General features: G+C 44.8%; 1 protein-coding gene across 1 annotated transcript in view; it reads left to right on the forward strand.

Moving 5' to 3' along the window:
- Positions 1–16,256, forward strand: part of LOC141230947 (uncharacterized) — a 577,913-nt gene that overhangs the window by 545,070 nt on the left and 16,587 nt on the right. The window contains exons 2-5 of the mRNA XM_073667641.1: positions 12,879–13,028; positions 13,158–13,337; positions 13,412–13,535; positions 13,619–13,716. Of these exons, the coding sequence (XP_073523742.1) occupies positions 12,936–13,028; positions 13,158–13,337; positions 13,412–13,535; positions 13,619–13,716 (495 nt within the window). The 5' untranslated portion in view covers positions 12,879–12,935. The remainder of the gene's footprint in view (positions 1–12,878; positions 13,029–13,157; positions 13,338–13,411; positions 13,536–13,618; positions 13,717–16,256) is intronic.

The raw sequence follows: 16,256 nt of genomic DNA on the forward strand, positions 1-16,256 counted from the left end.
AGAGAGGAGGAGGGGGCCATGGATGAAGGGGCTGCTGCGGAGTACAGTGCAGGACGGGAGCAGGGCTGAGGCTGGAGAGCAGAGGAGATGAAGGGACTGCAGGCAAAGGATGAGACAGAGAGGAGGAGGAGGCCATGGATGAAGGGGCTGCTGCGGAGTACAGTGCAGGACGGGAGCAGGGCTGAGGCTGGAGAGCAGAGGAGATGAAGGGACTGCGGGCAAAGGATGAGACAGAGAGGAGGAGGTGGCCATGGATGAAGGGGCTGCTGCGGAGTACAGTGCAGGACGGGAGCAGGGCTGAGGCTGGAGAGCAGAGGAGATGAAGGGACTGCGGGCAGAGGATGACAGAGAGGAGGAGGGGGCCATGGATGAAGGGGCTGCTGCGGAGTACAGTGCAGGACGGGAGCAGGGCTGAGGCTGGAGAGCAGAGATGAAGGGACTGCGGGCAAAGGATGAGACAGAGAGGAGGAGGGGGCCATGGATGAAGGGGCTGCTGCGGAGTACAGTGCAGGACGGGAGCAGGGCTGAGGCTGGAGAGCTGAGGAGATGAAGGGACTGCGGGCAGAGGATGAGACAGAGAGGAGGAGGGGGCCATGGATGAAGGGGCTGCTGCGGAGTACAGTGCAGGACGGGAGCAGGGCTGAGGCTGGAGAGCAGAGGAGATGAAGGGACTGCGGGCAGAGGATGACAGAGAGGAGGAGGGGGCCATGGATGAAGGGGCTGTTGCGGAGTACAGTGCAGGACGGGAGCAGGGCTGAGGCTGGAGAGCAGAGGAGATGAAGGGACTGCGGGCAAAGGATGACACGTGGAGCTAGAGAGGAGGGGAACAGCGGCAGGTCAGGTGGAGGCAGGCAGGGAAGTAGAAGAGTAGAGCGTGCAAGCACTGCCATTTTGCGATGACCTCCGCCCTCCTCCTGCTATGCATGCTGGACACGAGTGCCAGCATGGCGTTATGATGACATTGGATACACAGACATCCCTGTATGCACCTGTGTGCACCCGGCAGCAGGGCTCTTTGAAGTGCGGGGCGACCACACTGATATGATTATATCAGTGCTGGTGTCTGGACCCCTGCAGGCAGCGGCTATTGCCAGGACAAGGATCTCTTTGATCCTTTTATCCTAGCAGTGTGACTCTCTACTGACATGGTAATTAACCATGTCAGCCTATAGTCACAGGCAATAGATGGACAGCTGTCCATCTTCTTTTGACATGCCCAGACTTTTCTTGTCCTGGGCATATCTGAACAGTGGGGGGATTATTATAAAGGGGGCCAACTATGTATGTGTGGAGGCACAATTATATTTATGTGCATGTGGACATATATAAGTGTGGGGACACATGGGGACATAGGCACATAAGGCAATACACTGTGTGCCAAATTATTAGGCAAATGAGTATTTTGATCACATGATATTTTTTATACATGTTGTCCTACTCCAAGCTGCATAGGCTTGAGAGCCAACTACCAATTAAGTAAATCTGGTGATGTGCATCTCTGTAATGAGGAGGGGGTGCTGACTAATGACATCAACACCCTATATGAGGTGTGCTTAATTATTAGGCAACTTCCTTTCCTTTGGCAAAATGGGTCAGAAGAGAGATTTGACAGGCTCTGAAAAGTCCAAAATTGTGAGATGTCTTGCAGAGGGATGCAGCAGTCTTGAAATTTCCAAACTTTTGAAGCGTGATAACCGAACAATCATGGGTTTCATGGCAAATAGCCAACAGGGTCGCAAGAAGCGTGTTGGCCAAAAAAGGCGCAAAATAACTGCCCATGAATTGAGGAAAATCAAGCGTGAAGCTGCCAAGATGCCATTCGCCACCAGTTTTGCCATATTTCAGAGCTGCAACGTGTGCGATACTCAGGGACATGGCCACGGTAAGGAAGGCTGAAAAACGACCACTTTTGAACAAGAAACATAAGCTAAAATGTCAAGAATGGGCAAAGAAATATCTTGACTGATCTTTCAAAGGTTTTATGGACTGATGAAATGAGAGTGACTCTGGATGGATCAGTAAAGGGCAAAGAACTCCACTCCGACTCAGACACCAGAAAGGTGTAGGTGGGGTACTGGTATGGGCTGGTATCATCAAAGATGAACTTGCGGGACCTTTTCGGGTTGAGGATGGAGTGAAGCTCAACTCCCAGACCTACTGCCAGTTTCTGGAAGACAACTTCTTCAAGCAGTGGTACAGGAAGAAGTCGGTATCGTTCAAGAAAAACATGATTTTCATGCAGGACAATGCTCCATCACATGCATCCAACTACTCCACGACGTGGCTGGCCAGTAAAGGTCTAAAAGAAGAAAAAATAATGACATGGCCCCCTTGTTCACCTGATCTGAACCCCATAGAGAACCTGTGGTCATAGAATCATAGAATCATAGAATGGTAGAGTTGGAAGGGACCTCCTGGGTCATCTGGTCCAACCCCCTGCTCAAAGCAGGATTCACTAGATCATCTCAGACAGATGTCTGTCCAGCCTCTGTTTGAAGACGTCCATTGAAGGGGAACTCACCACCTCTCGTGGCAGCCTGTTCCACTCATTAATCACCCTAACTGTCAAAAAGTTTTTTCTAATATCTAATCTGTGTCTCCTCCCATTTAGTTTCATCCCATTGCTTCTAGTCTTTCCTTGTGCAAATGAGAATAAAGATGATCCTTCTACAATGTGACAGCCCTTGACATATTTGTAGACAGCTATTAAGTCTCCTCTCAGTCTTCTTTTTTGCAAGCTAAACATTCCCAAATCCTGCAACCGTTCCTCATAGGACATGGTTTGCAGACCAGTCACCATTCTGGTCGCTCTTCTCTGAACTTGCTCCAGTTTGTCTATGTCTTTTTTAAAATGTGGTGCCCAAAACTGTACACAGTATTCCAGATGAGGTCTGACCAAAGAGGAGTAAAGACCGATAATGACTTCACGTGATCTAGACTGTATGCTTCTGTTAATACATCCCAGAATTGTATTTGCCTTTTTTGCTGCTGCATCACACTGTTGACTCATGTTCAGTCTATGATCTATTAGTATACCTAAGTCTTTTTCACATGTACTGTTGCTTAGCTCTATTCCTCCCATTCTGTATATGCTTTTTTCATTTTTATTGCCCAGATGTAGTACTTTGCATTTTTCCCTGTTAAAAACCATTCTGTTGGTTGCTGCCCACTGCTCCAGTTTATTTAGGTCTTTTTGAATCCTCTCTCTCTCTTCTCTAGTATTAGCTATCCCTCCTAGCTTTGTGTCATCAGCAAATTTAATCAGTTTACCCTCAATTCCTTCATCTAAATCATTGATAAAGATGTTGAACAATACAGGTCCCAGGACGGAGCCCTGTGGTACCCCACTTGAGACATTCATCCAGCTGGATGTGAAGCCATTTACAACCACCCTTTGAGTCCGATCACTAAGCCAGTTATGAATCCACCTAACAGTTGCCTGGTCCATTGCATACTTGGTCATTTTTTCAATAAGGATGGTGTGAGATACTTTGTCAAATGCTTTGCTGAAGTCAAGATATACTATATCTACAGCATTTCCCTGATCCACCCAGTCAGTGATTCTGTCATAGAAGGAAATTAAGTTAGTCTGACATGACTTGTTAGTTACAAACCCATGCTGACTCTGGTTAATCACTTCATTCTTATCCATGTACTTACATACATGTTGTTTAATAATTTGTTCAAAGATCTTTCCTGGTATAGAAGTCAGACTCACCGGCCTATAGTTCCCTGGGTCCACCTTCTTCCCCTTTTTGAAGATAGGAACAACATTTGCTCTTCTCCAGTCTTCTGGGACTTCTCCTGTTCTCCAAGAATTTTCAAAGATTATGGAGAGTGGTTCTAAAATTTCTTCTACGATCTCCTTCAGTACTCTGGGGTGTAATTCATCTGGACCTGGAGACTTGAACTCATTTATGTTAGCTAAATATTCCCTCACAATCTTTCTGTTTACTGATAACTTGGATTCCTCTATTCCTTTAAAAGGACAGTGAAGATCAGTTGATGTTACATTTTCTTTCTGAGAGAAAACAGATGCAAAATAGGAATTAAAAAGTTCGGCCTTCTCAACATCCTCTCTTACCATTTCTCCATTTTCATCCTGTAAAAATCCTATAGCATCTTTGACTTTTCTTTTACTTTTGACATACCCCCAAAATCCTTTTTTATTGCTTTTGACATCTCTTGCAAGCCTTAATTCATTGTCAGCTTTAGCTAACCTGATACGTGCCCTGCAGGATCTGCAGACTGCATTATAATCTTCTTTAGATATGCCTCCCTCTTTCCATTTAATAAACATTTCTTTCTTTCTTTTTAGCATGTGTTTAAGTTCTGTGTTCATCCATCCTGGTTTCCTTAAATGCTTCCCATTCTTCCTACTTTTTGGGATTGTTAACGATTGTGCTTTGAGAATCTCATTTTTAAAAATTTCCCATCCTTCCTGGACATTTTTATCCTTAAGGACATCCAGCCATTGGATCCCTCCTATTCTCTTTCTGAGTCTCTTAAAATCTGCCTTTCTAAAATCTAACCTTGAAGTTTGAGTCTTCACATGTCTTCCTCCTCTAGTTATCCAAAATTCTATAATAGCATGATCGCTGCCTCCTAGGGTCCCAGCCACCTTTACCTCCTCAACCATTTCCTCCCTGTTTATAAGGATTAGATCCAAAGTAGCAGATCCCCTTGTTTTCTCCCCTACCTTTTGGAAGATAAAGTTGTCAGCAAGAGAGGATAAGAATTTGCTTGACCTGTTAGTTTTACTTGAGAGAGATTCCCAACAAATGTCTGGATAGTTGAAATCTCCCATGACCACTACGTCATATTTTTTGGAGAACTTGGTCATTTGATACATAAAGAGTTCATCCATATCTTCAGCTTGCCCAGGTGGCCTGTAGTAAATGCCTACAATGGTGTCCTTTCCGTTGTTCTCTCCTTGTATTCTTACCCAAACAGTTTCCACAGAACTCCCAGTCTCTGAAGCTTCAATCTCTGTGCAGATATACACTTTTCTAACATACAATGCAACACCTCCTCCTCGTTTATCAAGTCTGTTTCTTGCAAATAAGTTGTATCCTTTTAGCCTTTTATTCCAATCATGTGTATCGTCCCACCAAGTTTCAGTGATTCCAATGACATCATATTCCTTTTCCTGCATTAGTAGTTCCAATTCTCCTTGTTTGTTGCCCATGCTTTGTGCATTTGTATAAAAACATTTTAGTTTGTGATTGGTTTCTCTTCCTCCCATATTTTTATTATCCATCATAAAATGTGAGATCTACAGGGAGGGAAAACAGTACACCTCTCGGAACAGTGTCTGGGAGGCTGTGGTGGCTGCTGCATGCAATGTTGATCGAAAACAGATCAAGCAACTGACAGAATCTATGGATGGAAGGCTGTTGAGTCTCATCATAAAGAAAGGTGGCTATACTGATCACTATTTTTTTGTTTTTGCATGTCAGAAATGTTTATTTCTAAATTTTGTGCACTGATATTGGTTTTCCTGGTGAAAATAAACAAGTGAGGTGGGATTATATTTGGTTTTTATTAAGTTTCCTAATAATTCTGCACAGTAATAGTTACCTACACAAACAGATATCCTCCTAAGAGAGCAAAATCTAAAAAAAAAAACACTCCAACTTCCAAAAATATTAAGCTTGGATATTTATGAGTCTTTTGGGTTGATTGAGAACATAGTTGTTGATCAATAATAAAAATAATCCTCTAAAATACAACTTGCCTAATAATTCGGCACGCAGTGTATATGCACATGCATATACAGGTACTTCTCACTAAATTAGAATATCAAAAAGTTACTTTATTTCAGTTCTTCAATACAAAAAGTGAAACTCATATTATATAGCGTCATTACAAACAGAGTGATCTATTTCAAATGTTTATTTCAGTTAAGGTTGATTATGGCTTACAGCCAATGAAAACACACAAGTCATTATCTCAGTAAATTAGAATATTTTATAACACCAGCTTGAAAAATTATTTTAAAATCTGAATTGTTGGCCTACTGAAATGTATGTTCAGTAAATGCACTCAATACTTGGTCGGGGCTCCTTTTGCATCAATGCGGCGTGGCATGGAGGCGATCAACTGTGACACTGCTGAGGTGTTATGGAAGCCCAAGTTGCTTTGATAGCAGCCTTCAGCTCATCTGCATTGTTGCGTCTGGGGTCTTTCATCTTCTTCTTGACAATACCCCATAGATTCTCTATAGGGTTAAGGTCAGAAGAGTTTGCTGACCAATCAAGCCCAGTGATACTGTTGTTTGTGAACCAGGTATTGGTACTTTTGGCAGTGTGGACAGTTACCAAATCCTGCTGGAGAATGAAATTTCGATCTCCAAAAAGCTTGTCAGCGGAGGGAAGCTTGAACTGCTCTAAAATTTCCTGGTAGACGGCTGCGCTGACTTTGGTCTTGATAAAACACAGTGGACCTTCGCCAGCAGATGACATGGCTCCCCAAACCATCACTAATTGTGGAAACTTCACACTAGACCTCAAGCAGCTTGGATTGTGACCTCTCCATTCTTCCTCCAGACTCTGGGACCTTGATTTCCAACACCTTGGAACACTGAGCAAAAGTCCAGGTCTTTTTCTCCTTGGCCCAGGTAAGACGCTTCTGGCGTTGTCTGTTGGTCATGAGTGGCTTGACACAAGGAATGCGACACTTGTAGCCCATGTCCTGGATACGTTTGTGTGTGGTGGCTCTTGAAACAATGACTCCAGCAGCAGTCCACTCCTTGGGAATCTCCCCCACATTTTTGAATGGCCTTTTCTCAACAATCCTTTCAAAGTTGTGGTTATCCCGGTTGCTTGTGCACCTTTTTCTACCACACTTTTTCCTTCCACTCAACTTTCCATTAATATGCTTGGATACAGCACTCTGTGAACAGCCAGCTTCTTTAGCAATGACCTTTTGTGGCTTAGCCTCCTTGTGTGGTGTGTCAATGACTGCCTTCTGGACATCTGTCAAGTCAGAAGTTTTCCCCATGATTGTGGAGCCTACTGAAACAGACTAAGGGACCTTTTTAAATGCTTAGGAAGCCTTTGCAGATGTTTTTTTGTTAATTATTCTAATTTTCTGAGATGACTTTTTTTGTGTTTTCATTGGCTTTAAGCCATAATCATCAACATTAACAGAACTAAACAATTGAAATAGATCACTCTGTTTGTAATGACTCTATATAATGAGTTTCCTTTTTTTTTATTGAAGAACTGAAATAAATTGACTTTTTGATGATATTCTAGTGAGATGCACCTGTGTATATATATGAATTCGCATACATGGTAGTATGAAAAAACATACAGTACAGACCAAAAGTTTGGACACACCTTCTCTTTTAAATATTTTTCTGTATTTTCATGACTATGAAAATTGTACATTCACACTGAAGGCATCAAAACTATGAATTAACACATGTGGAATTATATACTTAACAAAAAAGTGTGAAACAACTGAAAATATGTCTTATATTCTAGGTTCTTCAAAGTAGCCACCTTTTGCTTTCATGACTGCTTTGCACACTCTTGGCATTCTCTTGATGATCTTCAAGAGGTAGTCACCGGAAATGGTTTTCACTTCACAGGTGTGCACTGTCAGGTTTAATAAGTGGGATTTCTTGCCTTATAAATGGGGTTGGGACCATCAGTTGTGTTGTGCAGAAGTCTGGTGGATACACAGCTGATAGTCCTACTGAATAGACTGTTAGAATTTGTATTATGGCAAGAAAAAAGCAGCTAAGTAAAGAAAAACGATTGGCCATCATTACTTTAAGAAATGAAGGTCAGTCAGTGTGAAAAATTGGGCAAACTTTGAAAGTGTCCCCAAGTGCAGTTGCAAAAACCATCAAGCGCTACAAAGAAACTGGCTCACATGAGGACCGCCCCTGGAAAGGAAGACCAAGAGTCACCTCTGCTTCTGAGGATAAGTTTATCCGAGTCACCAGCCTCAGAAATCGCAGGTTAACAGCAGCTCAGGTTAGAGACCAGGTCAATGCCACACAGAGTTCTAGCAGCAGACACACCTCTTCAACAACTGTTAAGAGGAGACTTTGTGCAGCAGGCCTTCATGGTAAAATAGCTGCTAGGAAACCACTGCTAAGGACAGGCAACAAGCAGAAGAGACTTGTTTGGGCTAAAGAACACAAAGAATGGACATTAGACCAGTGGAAATCTGTGCTTTGGTCTGATGAGTTCAAATTTGAGATCTTTGGTTCCAACCACCGTGTGTTTGTGCGATGCAGAAAAGGTGAATGGATGGACTCTACATGCCTGGTTCCCACCGTGAGGCATGGAGGAGGAGGTGTGATGGTGTGGGGGTGCTTTGCTGGTGACACTGTTGGAGATTTATTCAAAATTGAAGGAATACTGAACCAGCATGGCTACCACAGCATCTTGCAGCGGCATGCTCTTCCATCCGGTTTGCGTTTAGTTGGACCATCATTCATTTTTCAACAGACAATGACCCCAAACACACCTCCAGGCTGTGTAAGGGCTATTTGACCAAGAAGGAGAGTGATGGGGTGCTACGCCAGATGACCTGGCCTCCACAGTCACCAGACCTGAACCCAATCGAGATGGATTGGGGTGAGCTGGACCGCAGAGTGAAGGCAACAGGGCAAACAAGTGCTAAGCACATCTGGGCACTCCTTCAAGATTGTTGGAAGACCATTTCTGGTGACTACCTCTTGAAGCTCATCAAGAGAATGCCAAGAGGGTGCAAAGCAGTCATCAAAGCAAAGGGTGGCTACTTTGAAGAACCTAGAATATAAGACATATTTTCAGTTGTTTCACACTTTTTTGTTAAGTATATAATTCCACATGTGTTAATTCATAGTTTTGATGCCTTCAGTGTGAATGTACAATTTTCATAGCATAGTCATGAAAATACGGAAAATCTTTAAATGAGAAGGTGTGTCCAAACTTTTGGTCTACTAATATATATATATATATATATATGTGCATACATATTTTAGGACACTTATCTTTACACTCTTTCCTCAGTTCGAAATGTAATTAAGAAATGGCAGTTAACAGCAACAGCAAGGAAGACCAAGCTAAATTTCAGTGAGAGCTGCTCGTAGGATTGCTGGAGAGGCAAATCAGAAACCCCCCTTGACTGCAAAAGACCTTCAGAAAGATATAGAAGATTCTTTAGTTGTTGCACATTTTTCAACTGTTCAGAGACACCTGCTCAAATATGGCCTTCATGAAAGAGTCATCAGAAGAAAACCTCTCCTGAGTCCTCACCATAAAATTTTGTGTCAGAAGTATGCAAAACAACATCTAAATAAGCCTGATGCATTTTGGAAACATGTTCTGTGGACTGATGAGGTTAAAATAAAACTCTTTGGCCACAATGATCAAAGGTATATGTGGAGAAAAAAGGGCACAGAATTTCAAGAAAAGAACACCTTGCCAACCATTAAGCCTGGAGGTGGATCAATCATGCTTTAGGGTTGTGTTGCAGCCAATGGCATGGGATTATTTCATGTGTAGAGAGAAGAATGGATTCAATGAAGTTTCAACAAATTCTTAATGCAATAACACCATCTGTAAAAAAAGCTGATGTTGAAAAGAGGATGGCTTCTTCAAATGGATAATGGATTCTAAACACATTTCAAAATCCACAATAGACAACCTCAAAGGCACAAGATGAAGGTTTTACAATGGCCCTTGCAGTCCTCTGATCTGAACATAATTGAAAATCTGTGGCTAGACCTCAAAATAGCAGTGCATGCAAGACGACCCAGGAATCTCACAAAACTGGAAGAATTTTCCAAGGAAGAATGGATGAAAATCCCTCAAACAAGAATTTAAAACCTCTTGTCTGGTTACAAAAAGCGTTTACAAGCTGTGATACTTGCAAAAGGTGGTGCTACTAGGTACTAACCAATCAGGGTGTCCAAACTTTTGCATCGGCCCATTTTCCGTTTTGTAATTTTGACCATGGATGTTTCAACCTTTACATGCCACTGTGAGTAAAGGGAATTAAGGAAGGATTCCTTATCTTAGACAAACAAGGGCTGTAACGACACATCTCAACCTGTATGGTCCTCACAGGGATGATGGACCTTCCCATAATGGCTTGCTATACTGTTGTAGCTTTTAACAAAAGTTATGTAACGCCACATGTAACCATAAAGTTCTTGACTGCATAATTCAGGAGAAATATTCATAAAGTGTTGTGCCTGTTATCTGATATATATACTTGTCATCAAGTTCTTGTTAAGTAAAGTAAAGTTTATTTTTGGACTTTGGTCTCCTTCATTTATCTCCATACCATCTGGACTGGGCCTGCCAAGTACAGTGGCAGCATACGGTCTTCAGAGTCGGGAAATATGACTCCACCAAATTAAAGTCTGTGTTGCAATGCGGCATTGGTGGATGGAACAAGACATGATGTCTCAGATGTGCTCGATTGGATTCAGGTCTGGGGAATGGACAGGCCATTCCAAAGCATCAATGCCTTCATCATGCAGGAACTGCTGACACACTCCAGCCACATGAGGTCTGGCATTGTCCTGCATTAGGAGGAATCCAGGGCCAACCGCACCAGCATATGGTCTCACAAGGGGTCTGAGGATCTCATCTCGGTAACTAATGGCAGTCAGGCTACCTCTGGCGAGCACATAGAAGACTATGTGGCCCTACAAGGAAATGCTTCCCCACACCATTATTGACTCACTGCCAAACCGGTCATGCTGGAGAACGTTCTCCACAGCATCTCCAGACTCTGTCACGTCTGTCACATGTGTGCAGTGTGAACCTGCTCTCATCCGTGAAGAACACAAGACGTCAATGTGGAATCTGCCAATCTTGGTGTTCTCTGGCAAATGCCAATGACCCTTTACCATGTTGTACTAGAAGCACAACACCTACTTGTGGACTTCAAGCCTTCATACCACCCTCATGGAATCTGTTTCTGACAGTTTGAGCTGACAAATGTTAGTGGCCTGTTGAAGGTCATTTTGCAGGGATCTTGCACTGCTCCTCCTGTTCCTCCTTGCACAAAGGAGGAGGTAGCGGTCCTGATGCTGGGTTGTTGCCCTCCTACGGCCCCCTCCACATCTCCTCGTGTACTGACCTGTCTCCTGGTACAGTATATGCTCCATGCTTTGGACACTGTGCTGACACACAGTTACCCTTCTTGCCACAGCTCTCATTAATGTGCCATCCTGGATGAGCTGCACTACATGAGCAACTTCTGTGGGTTGTAGACACCGCCTCATGCTACTGTACCTCTAGGGGTGAGAGCAATGATAAAATGCAAAAGTGACCAAAACAGCCAAAAAGGATGAGAACAGAGAAATGTTTTGCAGAACCACTCCTTTATTGGGGGTATCTTGCTAATTGCCTATCATTTCTACCAGTTGTCTGTTCCATTTACACAACAGCAGGAGAAATTGATTCACAATCAGTGTTGCTTCATAACTGGACAGGTTGATTTCACAGAAGTGTGATTGACTTGGAGTTACATTGTGATGTTTAAGTGTTCCCTTTACATTTTTGAGTAGTGTACTTAACAGCCCCATACATGAGATAAGTGTTGGTTGAACGGTCATTTGGCAGATGGCTATTTTTCCCGACTCCCCCATACACACAAATATTCCAGCTTTCTTGGGGTCTGTATGAGAGAGTCACCTCCAGACTCCTCTAGCGGAGGATTATCTACAGGAAAAACAAACAATTAGCCTCCAAAATTGAGGATGCCAGATCCTTCTCTGCCCTGACATCATCTGTCGCGAGGCCCCCAAATACATTATATAGTCAGCCAACCCCCAATTCATTACATGCAACTTTAGTCTAATGTATATGGGGGCTTTAAAATGTAACTCATTTGACGCTGCCTCTGTCCCGGCCTAATAGACTTTCGTACATTGCAGGTTAAGACACCATTATTAGGTATTTAAGTATCATAGTAACTAGGCAGCCTTATACTGTCGAGTACTTGGGGAGGAGGGGCATTCAGCTGAACTCTGTCACACCTTCCGAGATGCCATGTTTGCTTTTGACAGCAGCAAGTGGTTAAACTGCCAGGGTTGGTGTAGCAGCCGTACCTGTGCCATCCCTGCGGTGAACATCTATGTTCTGCTGCTCAAAGGATTTAATTATTTTAAAACAAATGTTTAATGTGTTAGAAAATAACAAAATTTGTCTTATGCTGTTTGCTTGTTTTTTCTTTTTATAAAAATTGTTGGTGCCAATTTTCTTTTGAAAAATTTTAATTTCTGCTTTTTTTCTGGTGTTTTTCTTGTAATATAGGAAAGCCTAAGGCCAGAAATAAACCCCATAAAAAACTGTACATGGAGACTTTGGTATCAAATAATTTCTGTCCGCAATATTTGTGTAAACAAAAAAGGTTTTCTAAATACATCAAAGTTCTGTGTGTGAATCAGACATGAGATCTAACGTGATAGAAGATTACAGTCTGGGGAAGACGGGAAACATTCATATAGACGGCCGGTGGTGATGTAGTCAGTGACGGACTCTGGCCAAATATGTTTCTGGAGCCGTAGTAGAAGATGAAGATGTCGTCATCATCATGAAGTAGTTATTTCTCATGTCACGTGTAATGAATATCTCCTGCAGTATTGCTAATGCCGATTCCAGTGTCCATAAATGAGATGACAATTAGCAATAAGGAAGATGAGTCTATAAGAAACGTGTTCAGCTGCAGACTCCGAGGAAGAAACTGCTTGTTGGCTGTGTTCTAAAATATATTTGTTTTATTAGCAGATATAAAGAAGAAAACTAAATAGTGTAAAATAATAAATCTCCTCATATGTTTCCCTAATTATCTCCAGTAATTGTATTATTAAACAGGATTTTTATGATGTTACATCTACTTATCTTCTTTTCATTCAGGTCTCTACAATATTCGATCTGCTTAGTGACAATCTTCTATATAAGAGAATTTTCCTTATGGACCCATCAAAACTGGATATGGATAAGGACAAGATGGCAGAGAAAATATTACACCTCACCCTAGAGATCCTCTTCCGGCTTACTGGAGAGGTGAGAGATTCTGATGACGTCACATTACATCATTCTTATCTATGGGAATAACAGATGGACAGAACTGGAGAGGTGAGGACTCTGGAAATGTCTGGAGGGAGATTTATTAATGTGTGTCTCCATAATCAGGATTACACAGTAGTGAAGAAGACCTCTAGTGAGCGCTGTCAGGACCCTGTGTCTGAGGAATGGGCGAGACCCCTGAGCCCAATCACAGGACCTCCATCTCACCCCCTGATACATGAGGTCATCAATGACCAGAAGATCCTAGAACTCACCTACAAGATGATTGAGCTACTGACTGGAGAGGTGACACTGCTGGGACATTATACAGTAACGCTATGAAGGGATTGCAGTGATGACATTATTATTGTATGTGTCAGGTTCCTATAAGGTGTCAGGACGTCACCATCTATTTCTCTATGGAGGAGTGGGAGTATTTAGAGGGACACAAAAATCTGTACAAAGACATCATGATGGAGGTTCCCCAGCCCCTCACATCTCCAGGTAATAGACAGGACTAAATACACACGGCCTATAATTATCTGTATGTAAAGAATGAATTCAGTCCCTGTATGTGTTTCCTCCAGATCTATCCATTAAGAGGACAACACCAGAGAGATGTCCCCGTCCTCTTCTTCCACAGGACTGTAAACAAGAAGATCCCAATGTTCCTCAGGATCATCAGGTAGATGGGGAGAAGGTGTCATGAGATCTCCCCTATGATGTGTAGACGGCTGTGAAGGTCTTGTGCTCAGTCTTGTTTTATCCACCAGTATTATATGCAGGGCCGGCGTCAGCACCCAGCACACCCAGGCAAATGCCGGGGCCCTGAGCAGGCGGAGGGACCCACTCGCCGTCGGGCTCCCCGCTGCCCTATGGGAGCCGTGAACGGAGGAGAGCGGTGTCAGCGCCTGCTCTCCCCCCGCTTGCTCAGGGCCCCGGCACAATACTTACCCCTCCCCTTGCCTCCGCAGCAGCTCCTGCATCCTCCGCAGCTGCTGCACTGTGGCGTCTCAGGTCAGAGGGCGCGGTGATGTCTCAGGTCAGAGGGCCCGGTGACATCTTTACACCGCACTCTCTCCTGCGCAGTCACAGCGCAGAGCGGGATGAGGCCGGTGACACAGGAGTCCGAAGCAGCGGCCGCAGGTGAGGAGTGAGGTGTGTATTTGATTTTTTTTTTTAATTGAATGGAGGCCTGTGGCAGTATAAGGGAGGGGGGTGAGGTGGGGGTGTGTGACATCCTGCATGGGGCATTTTATGGGGAGGGTGAGGTGGGGGTGTGTGACATCCTGCATGGGGCATTTTATGGGGAGGGTGAGGTGGGGGTGTGTGACATCCTGCATGGGGCATTATATGGGGAGGGTGAGGTGGGGGTGTGTGACATCCTGCATGGGGCATTATATGGGGGGGGTGAGGTGGGGGTGTGACATCCTGCATGGGGCATTATATGGGGGGCTGAGGTGGGTGTGTGTGACATCCTGCATGGGGCATTATATGGGGAGGGTGAGGTGGGGGTGTGTGACATCCTGCATGGGGCATTATGTGGGGGGGGTGAGGTGGGGGTGTGTGACAACCTGCATGAGGCATTATATGGGGGGGTGAGGTGGGGGTGTGTGACATCCTGCATGGGGCATTATATGGGGGGTGAGGTGGGGGTGTGTGACATCCTACATGGGGCAATATATAGGGGGGTGAGGTGGGGCTGTGTGACATCCTGCATGGGGCATTATATGGGGGGGTGAGGTGGGTGTGTGTGACATCCTGCATGGGGCATTATATGGGGAGGGTGAGGTGGGAGTGTGTGACATCCTGCATGGGGCATTATATGGGGGGGGTGAGGTGGGGGGGTGACATCCTGCATGGGGCATTATATGGGGAGGGTGAGGTGGGGGTGTGTGACATCCTGCATGGGGCATTATATGGGGAGGGTGAGGTGGGGGTGTGTGACATCCTGCATGGGGCATTATGTGGGGGGGGTGAAATGGGGGGGTCTGACATCCTGCATGGGGCATTATGTGGGGGGGGTGAGGTGGGGGGGTCTGACATCCTGCATGGGGCATTATATGGGGGGGTGAGGTGGGTGTGTGTGACATCCTACATGGGGCATTATATGGGGGGGGGTGAGGTGGGGGTGTGTGACATCCTGCATGGGGCATTATAAGGGAGGGGGGTTGTGACAGCATGCATGGGGCATTATAAGAGAGGGGGTGTGTGTAACATCCTGCATGGGGCATTATAAGCGTGGGGGGTGTGTGACATCCTGCATGGGGCATTATAAGCGAGGGGGGTGAGTGACATCTTGCATGGGGCATTATAAGGGAGGGGGGTGTGTGACATCCTGCATGAGACATTATAAGGGAGGGGGGGTGACATCCTGCATGGGGCATTATAAGCGAGAGGGGTGTGTGACATCCTGCATGGAACATTATAAGGGGGGGGGTCTGACATCCTGCATGGGGCATTGTAAGTGAGGGGGGGTGACATCCTGCATGGGGCATTATAAGGGAGGGGGGGTGTGACATCCTGCATGGGGCATTATAAGGAAGGGGGGTGTATGACATCCTGCATGGGGCATTATAAGGGAGGGGGGGTGTATGACATCTTGCATGGGGCATTGTAAGGGAGGGGGTCTGTGTGACATCCTGCATGGGGTATTATAAGGGGGGGGTGACATTCTACATGGGGAATTATGTGGGGGGAACAGCCTGCGTGGGGCATTATATGGGGGGAACAGCCTGCATGGAGTGTTATATCGGGGCCAGTATCCTGCATGGAGCGTTTCATGGGGGCCAGTATTCTGTATGGAGCATTTTATGGGGGCCAGTATGGAGCATTATATGGGGGCCAGTATTCTGTATGGAGCGTTATATAGGGGCCAGTATCCTGTATGGAGCGTTATATGGGGGCCAGTATCCTGTATGGAGCGTTGTATGGGGGCCAGTATTCTGTATGGAGCGTTATATGGGGACCAGTACCTGTATGGAGGGTTATATGGGCGCCAGTATTCCGTATGGAGCGTTATATGGGGACCAGTATTCCGTATGGAGCTTTATATGGGGGCCAGAATTCTGTATGGAGCATTTTATGGGGGCCAGTATTCTGTATGGAGCATTATATGGGGGCCAGTATTCTGTATGGAGCGTTATATGGGGGCCAGTATCCTGTATGGAGGGTTATATGGGCGCCAGTATTCCGTATGGAGCGTTATATGGGGACCAGTATTCT

Source organism: Phyllobates terribilis, unplaced genomic scaffold (genome assembly GCF_046119375.1).
Source record: "Phyllobates terribilis strain yellow unplaced genomic scaffold, ASM4611937v1 Scaffold_500__1_contigs__length_1315687, whole genome shotgun sequence".
NCBI lineage: Eukaryota > Metazoa > Chordata > Amphibia > Anura > Dendrobatidae > Phyllobates > Phyllobates terribilis.